The 8,776-nt window shown below is 41.7% G+C and overlaps 1 protein-coding gene across 1 annotated transcript; it reads right to left on the minus strand.

The window, feature by feature from the left end:
- Positions 1 to 3,815: 3,815 nt before the first annotated feature.
- LOC105032215 (uncharacterized) lies at positions 3,816 to 6,803 on the minus strand. The gene has a single exon (XM_010906594.4). It carries the CDS (start codon positions 6,482 to 6,484, stop codon positions 4,082 to 4,084), a length of 2,403 nt encoding a protein of 800 aa, XP_010904896.1. The 5' UTR covers positions 6,485 to 6,803; the 3' UTR covers positions 3,816 to 4,081.
- Positions 6,804 to 8,776: the final 1,973 nt, after the last annotated feature.

Raw genomic sequence — 8,776 nt, forward strand, 5'->3', positions numbered from 1 at the left:
TGCGTTGGTAGCTTGACCCACCTCTCCATTCCCCAAACTAAACAAAGACAACTAAGAGCCTGTTTGGTGATCCAGCATGATTAGACTGGATTTTCCAAAGGAATATGAATCACACAATCTATTTCAGTAAGACTTTTATCAGCCCAATTCCTCTCCAACTCAAATCCTATGGAAGGAGAAAATAACCTTGATAGGTCTTTTTCTTTATCCTATAGTCCAAAACAGGACCATAAATGGAATTTAGGCCAAATTAAGGATGGACTTTTAGAAGAAAACAGACTGAGAGGGCTAGCAGCCCAGACTCCTATAGAAAACTCATCCCAATCCTATTGGAGTTCCCAAACAAGTCCCAAAGAAGAATTTCATTTTTTGGAATGAGACAAGAATAGAGAAGGGAAGACAGAGACAGAGAGAGCAATGGTGAGATTCTGTACTATCATCACCTCCACCTTAGTGCAGAATCAACTGGTCTTGTCGAAAACTATCCCTCATTAAAAAGGAAGTCTAGTGCTTTAGAGACAGCTTATCAGGCTAAGGTGGAGATGAAGATGGAGGTAAACGACTAGGTCGCCATATATATTGAAATATATGGATGGTAAGATAAAAATATGGATTATTATGATAATTTTTAATTTATAAAATATTATTTTAAATAATACAATATTAAAATAGTAAAATACCATCATGGTATAATATTATAGAAATATAATAATATGATACTGCTGAAATATGATTATTATGATATAATACTGATAGTAAGTCATAATATAAATATAATGTAACAATAAATTATAAAATATAATATATTATTACATTATATTATAAAATATATTATATTATGATCTTATAAAGTATTATATTATAGTATTATTGTTTATATTAAAGTAGTATAGTGTAAAGTTTTGTTGTTCTATAATTTATATATTTTATTTTGATCTAAACAATAGCAATAATGTAATTATTCTTTATTGGGGTCACTTCGGTCACATAAATGGCTTTCCCACGGCTCCAGAAAGTGCTTTATGAGTAAAGCTCCAAATTGGAGGTCTTGCCAAGCAGAATTTTTTTTTTTTTTTTTTTTTAAGCTTAGAGACAAGAAAGTTATTTCAAATTTTCTATCAAACTTCTATGCATCAATAAGGCCAACTCTCACAGACTCAGCTCATACTTGCAGATGACGTGTTCATTGAGGCAAAGGATCGCAGTTGTAGAACCATCCATGGGTGATCATAGAAGTGGATGATTGATACCTATCCCCTGCTAAGAGGATGTCATGGTGCAATCCTGAGAAGATGATCTAGGATTTTCAAATTATTGCAGGTTTATGTGCTGCTGGTAGAGCTCATGACATGATGCACATGGCCATGAAAGCTTGTGAAGCTATTTAGAGTTGGAGCTTTTAACAATTATACAGCCTTATTACATGGGTGGGCCTCAGAGCTTTTGCGGCCTTTGATGCTTGATCATTTTAATAAAATAATAATATATTTGGTCAAAAAGAGTTGGACTACAGAATGAGAATGAATGATTTTTATTCTAATTGATTGGTTAGAAGGAGTTTCATTTTCATTTTGATTTCGAAAAGAATGGGAATATGTCCAAATTTTTCAAAACACAATCCCAACATTCTTTCAGTATTTAAATCGTATTCCAATTCTGATTCCAATTCTAGTCACGAACCAAATACGTTAGAAAATGTAGTCATTTTTATTCTCATTCTAACCCATTTCAATTTTAATCATGAACCAAATGTACCTTATGAAGTTGGCGAAATTTTGCCATTTATATATGTTGCTTTTTGTTTGGATAATTCATTTTAGTTCTTAGAGTGCATTTGATTTGCGACTGGAATCAAAATCGAAATGAAAATGGATTGAAATGGGAATCAAAATGACCATATGCTTTGACATGTTTTATTCATGACTGAAATCTGAATTTGAATCGAAATGAAATTCGAATACTAGAAAAAAATAAGGATTAGATTTTCTTTCTGTAATAAGAATGAGAATGAAATTCCTCTCAATCATATGACCGGAAAGAATCATTCTTATTTCATTCTGGAGTTCCAACTCTCTTATTCTTTGTGTATTGAACGCCTGAGAGTCCCTTTTCCAAGTTTGGAAACTTTTGCTGGATTACCTGATCTACACCACTGCCAATCAACTTTTCTAATTTACATGCTAAGAACTTCCTTATTTTAACTTCACCACCGAAAGAAAGGGCCCCATGAGCGCTCAATGTTCAATAGAGTTTAAAGGCGTTGACCTCCGCTTTGAATCCCAAAGCTGAAAGGCCAAAAAGTGCTAATTTTGTACATGGACATGAAATAAAGCCATCGCAAAGATGACAAAATCAACTAATGCCGCTAGCAGAAAGCCAGGAGGCGGGTGTCTTCGCCACTTTTGACAGGCTATTTGCATTACTGATCACTGGATGGACAATTCAGTGCTGGCTTTCGGGCACAATAATCAAACTCATAAGAAAGCAATTGGACTTACGTTGGCATGGGACCTACAGGAGCTTGGATCCATTTGGTGGTGGGTCCAAATAATGCTGTCTGTAAGCCTTAAAAAACCTAAGAATCAAACTGGTAGATTAGCCTTGTCTATCCAGGGAGGAATGCACCGCATCATCTGGTGCTTGCTCCATTTCTTTTGAATTGCTGCTCATTACCTGCGGGACACATGGGCCTTAGGAAACTGGTTATATATAGCTGAGAAACAAATGAAATCATACGAGAAAAGCTGCTAAAAGAGGATGGGCATGGCCAAAGGATAATAAGGATGGTAGAGGAGTATTCTCTGTGTCACCTCTCAATCATAGATGCGAGTCACAGGCATCTTCTACTTTTGCTGGATTCTTATCACGAGAAAGATAAATTATATACCATATATCTCATATGACTGTGCATCTTGTCAATTATTATTTTTTTAAATTATTATTATGAGTCTTATTTATCATGTATTTATCTTTACAGTTGGATAATAAGGTGATTTGTATGGTACACCATTACATTAATATCTGTTATATAAAATATAATTTTTTTAAAAAGCCGTACGATATGGATGTTTTGTTTAGCTGCCAAGTGGCCCAGGTCACATCCGTCAGTGAAGGTGATGAGCATGGGTACATCGTTTTCTTTACCAGATGTGGCTTAAATGGGTCACACTTTCTGTGCAAGAAAGGACATAAGTTTTGCAACTTGTGTACTTGCGTAATATTTGGTACCCGAAACTTTGTGTCGTGCGGTTGCGGACAAGAATTTATTTTGACAATCGCGGAAGTTGCTCTGCCGTGATGGCTCTTATGACAATGACCTCGAAATTGAGAGATGCTTAGTTGTTTTACATCTCTGTAAACCAGATTCCTGCACGAAGCTCGTAAAAGTAATTTTGAACATGAGCAAAGTTGCATGATACGTGCAATTTGGCATGAAACTTCAAAGTTACTTGAATTTACTGTGAATAATCTTGCGAAAAAGACAAAATTCACCAAAAGTTCTGCGTGCCTTCTTGGTTGCCGATGCTGTGCTTGTGCATTAGTTAAACAAGCTTTGGCAGAAGATGGTAGAAGTTTAGATCGCCTAAGAAAGGTCCAAAGACGGCTACACCAGCATTCTATACTGACGAGGAAAGTGATGCTTAAATTGAGAGAATCAATTGGTCCCATGAGCATCATTTTCCTTTTTTTTTTTTGGATAGAGACCCAGACCCATGAGCATTATTCCGGTAAGGAAAAAATGTTTCATGAGACTTGAAGTCCTTAAATAAATTAAATTTAGATGTTTGGGAAGGGAAAAATGTTTTGCACCAGATTGCCAAAATATAACTTGTTTTCATTACTTTTCGTCCATCTTTTGAGCCTAAACAATGATCATGAAAACCTAAAACAAGCTTAAACTACACACGATTTTCAGTAACAAAGGAAAAGATGATGGCTATTTAAGTATTGTGCGAAAGAGCAGCAACACCAGGAAGCTGATTAATAGCATCACACGACTAAAACAACTAACACCCACACCACAATCCTTGGTTTCATATACGCACGGACGGACAAAATACCCGGGGCTTGGCGACTCGGCTCAGAAGCCGATCCCGGTCGCGCCGATGGGCCGATGCCCGTCCTTCCAAAAGCACGCATCCGGTGCCAGCCTCGCCGACGACCTAATCGGCTCCGACTTGCACCGCGTCAGCACGAACGGCTCGTACGCCGCCGCCGGCGGCTTCGGCCCGCTGGGGGCCACGACGCCCATTAGCTTCTGCTCGATGGCCGACGCGGTAGGCGGCACCGGTGGCCGAGGCGGCGGCGCGGCCTGGAGGAACGTCGGCTCAGCGGGTGCCGTCACCTCCGTATTCTCCCCGTTCACCACCTTTTCGGTCTTCGCTCTATCTCCTTCGCCTCCTCCTCTCCCGCCGCCGCCGCCGTCGCCTCCGCTACCTTTAGGGAGGTGGCGGTGGTGGTGGGGGCGCCACCGGTGGAAGTCGGTGCTGCAGACCCACGTCTCCTTGGAGACTTCCATGGAAAGCTTCGGCTCATACATCATTAGTAGAAGGCAGTCCGGCAGCTCTCTTCCCTCCTTTCCCTCATTCCCTTTAATCCCTTCCTCTACCTTGCCATTCTCCTCTTCTCTTCTCCCTCCTCCATTTACTTCGACTTCTTCGTCTTCTGTCGCCTTTGGCTTTTCCAATGTCTCGGCTTTTCTCACTTCCCCTCCCTTTACTGAGCTATCTTCTTCTTTCTTCTCCTCCTCTTCGTGGAGCGCATTCTCTTCTTCTGGTATGAGTTCTTCTTTGTCAATGGAGAAGCTCCATCTTCGCTTACCTTCGATGGAGAAGCTGGCTCTCCTGGCTTCTCTCTCATGGGAAAAGCTGTACCTCCTCTCATCCCTCGCTGTGGAAAAGCTGTGCCGCCTCTTTTCCTTGTTCCTCAAAGAGGAGCCGCGCCTACTTGCTCCTTCCTTAGCTTTAGAAAGGCATTTGTGGCTGTGGGATCTCCTCTCCTCCTTGCCCATTGAAGAAGAGCAGCTGCTGGACCTTCTGCCTTTCTCCTCTTTCCTTTCCTTTTCTTCTTCTCTTTCAAGCATATGCGTCTCCTCTTGCAACACTATCTCCTCTGACTTCTCCAACAACCGAGCACCCTCCACATCTCTTGGTGGGTTCCTCTGCACGTCAACACAGTCAGCTGAAGGCCCTTCCTTTAGACTCTCTCCTCCAATCTCATTCCCATCTTGCCTCTCTTCACTCGATCTCTGTTGCTTCTCCTCCGCTAAGCTTCCCATTTCTTCAAGATCTACACGCAAAATCACACCTTGAGAGCTTCTCTCTTCTTGTGTCTCCCCTATATATACTTCTCCTGTTTCTGGACCAGCTTTAGCAGCAGCAATGGCGGCTTCATCTCGCTCGGCTCCAATCTTTTCTCTATCCACTTCTACAAGACCGAAGAGATGCTGCCCAACTTCAACATCAGCTTCTTCACCCTCCTCCTCCTCCTCTTCTTCGACTTCGACCTTGGTAGCTGGAGAACCCCAAAACCGGTTAGCCAATGCTGCCATCCGGACCGGATCGGACCTGCACCTCATCAGCAGCAAAGCATTCCTCGGCGGAATGCACGCACTCACCCTCGCCTCCTCCGCCTCCCCCGCCGCCAAGACCTCGTCCTTTTTCTCCGCCCCATTCCCATTCCCCACCTCCACCCCTTCCACTTCTCTCTTCTCCCTCTCTTCCATCACCAAATCCAGCTCTCTTTTCCCCCTTTCTTCGACCATTAAACCCACCACCTGACCCCTCTTCCGCTCCTCCCCCTCCTGCATCGCCATCAACCACCGTGCAAGAACATGCCCACAAGAGCTCGTATTCCTCTTCTCTTCGCATTCCCCTCTCTTCTCTTCCCCTGTTCTCGAGGAAGAGCAGGGAGAGCTTCCGCAGGGGAGGAAGCAATTGAACTCCGTCCCGAAAGCCCGCAACCCCTCGCAAATGCTCACCGGGAGCTGATACACCCATCTCTGGTTCTTTCTCGGCCAGCACTCCTCCTCCGTCCTCCTGAAGCTCGCCTCTTTTCCGCTTCCCCTCTTCGACCTCGACCTCGCCATCGCCGCCGCTTTTGCCTTGGCCTTCTTCTTCTTGCTCTTCACCCTCACCTGGCCGATGCACGTCACCTTGGGGGAGGACGGCTCCACCGCCTCCAACGCACATCCCTTCCTCCTCCCCCCACCGCCACCGCCGCCGGCGGCTGCCACGGACGAGAACATCGGGGACTGGCCGCCCTTGAGGCTCCCGCTGCTCCTCAGGCGCTTGCTCAGCGACGCGGACAACGACGGCGCCGCCGGGTCCCGTCCCCGGCCGGGGCTGAGCAGGGACTTGGAGGAGGTGACTCTCATGGCGGCGGCGGCGGAGGTGGATCTCGCAGCGAAGCTGATGAAGAGCTCACTGCCGCTCCGGTAGGACTCTGGCCTCTCTCCTCCTCCCACTGTCTTGCTCTTCCTCATTTATGTGGCATTTAGAGAAGAATGTGAGACCGTGGTCCAAGCAAGCATAAAAGATTAGGGTTTTCCTTCTTTCTTAGGGTTCTGGCTGCTGGCAGGTCCTTTTGGATGTAGCTTATTAGAACGTGGGAAGAGGGAGTATTGTGCAGGACTAAAGGCCACCATAAGCTCCCTTCTTCTTTAAATGGTTATTACTAGAGTAAGTTTGTATGAATGTTCTTTCCAAGCATCATTGGGCACAAGAAATTGCCACGATTGATGCAAGAGGAATGTTTGTGACCTTTATCACGCAATGCACATCATCGGTCCATGAGGAAATGATAGTAATAATGATGACCATACATATCAAATATGTTTTGACGAGCAAGTGCCTCTTTGACGGTGGCAAGCCTAGCAAATGAGTCCAAAAAGAATAGGATTTTCCATTATCTAAGGATAATTTTTGATTTTTAATTTTTAAAAAATATTTTTTATTTTTTTATAATTTTTGTTATTAAATAAAAATAATAAAAATAAAAAATATATTTGATAACTATATTGCTATAAAGCAAAAAATAATATTTGGTGACGACAAGTGAAGGACTCGATGAGAAAAAAAGATTCAAGAAAGAAAAAGGAGGTGGGAAGGTGCAGAGCTCGACGAGAGAGAAGGGTTCGGGCTCTTTATTTTTTTGACAATTTTTTGATTTTTATTTTTTATCAAATATTATTTTTTATTTTTATTTTTTAAAAATAAAAAAATTAAAAAATATTTTTTTAATGACTAATCCAATGTACCTTAGAAGATCAAGATCGATTCTGGGGCAGGCCGAACTGGGTGACCGTCCCGGGCCTCATTCTTACATTGACGTTTCAATGAGGTGCAAAGATGACTTCTACAATATTATAATAAAAAAAATAATTAAATAGGTTAATGATAGATTTTACATGCTGCTTAACAAACATATCTATAAAAAATTATTATATATAAATTAATTTTTTAATAATAATTAATATTTAAAATATATTAATTTTTAATAAAAAATATTTTATTTTTTTATTTGATCTCGGACCTAAAAAAATATCAGGATGCAGGAGATAGAGAAGACAATAGGGTGGGCATCCCATTACCTACACCCGCCTGACGATGAGGAGCCACATACTCATTTTGGACTCGTATTCAGTGTGGGGTGGGTCGAGGCACCCCAAGCCCATCCAGCGGATATACTTAAATTCATGAATGCGTCCTACTCATCTAGAGTTAGATGGGCAAGCTATTACGGATAGAAGTGGATAAAATTGTAAAATTTATATTCTATTTGTTTCAGTGTACAAACCAAACAAATGAAAATAATGTAATATTAGACCACAGTGCTTCACATAATATTAAACAAAATAAAATTTCAAGACATAAAACACAATGAACTAAATATTCACCAATAATATAAACAATAAATTGATATCATTTTTTAGGAAACCAAAGATAGAAAATAATCATTTAAAAAAATATATATTTTAAAAATATCTTAGGTCAGGTTCGAGGTAGGTAATGCCCTTGAAGCTATTACAGTTTTATTTTAAATACCCGTGCTCGCCTCCTGACCTTGAATCGGTCGGATACAACCCATCGTGTTAGGATCGGATAAGGCAGGATAGCCAAAGGATGGTATAAATTGTTGCCCCCGAGTAAAAAGACAATTTGATTGATCATATAGCCAATATGGCTAGTCTAGTACCAGCGACTTTCTTATGCCTCTAGCACCAGCACTAGTGACTATTTTGCTGCTTACTCTCATTTTAGTTGGAAGCTTTCTCAGTCAAGTCCATCATCCATCGCAGAAAGAAGAAAACTACCTGCTGTTAATCGCACCAATGCTTTAAGACGCCGGCATTCTGCAGCACCACTCTTCGCAGTCTCATGATTTTATTTTATTTGGAGAAGTCTCATGATTTTATTTGATATCCCACAACCCAGAGGGAAACGGAACTGCAGCCTTTTCTACGAGGGAACTAATGGATGCATCCTTTTCAGTTGCCAAACCGCCCAAGTTACAAGCGCATAAATTTGGACACGATTGATGGGAATACAAAGGGTACCAATAGTCCAATCAATTGATCATGCAGCGTCGCGTTTTGACCTGTAGAGAGAAGGCCATCCAATGAAATGAGTGTGTGGAGTATACAAGCATTAGTGTCATTGGCTCACCCAACTTGTACTGCTCCAGTCCAAGCTTGTCTAACTGCATAATTTTGATGAGATCCGGTGCGTCAGTGCCGTTATGATGTACCTCATAAATGTCATCCACTTGGAATGAG

The sequence above is a fragment of the Elaeis guineensis genome, chromosome 7 (assembly GCF_000442705.2).
Source record: "Elaeis guineensis isolate ETL-2024a chromosome 7, EG11, whole genome shotgun sequence".
Classification (NCBI taxonomy): Eukaryota; Viridiplantae; Streptophyta; class Magnoliopsida; order Arecales; family Arecaceae; genus Elaeis; species Elaeis guineensis.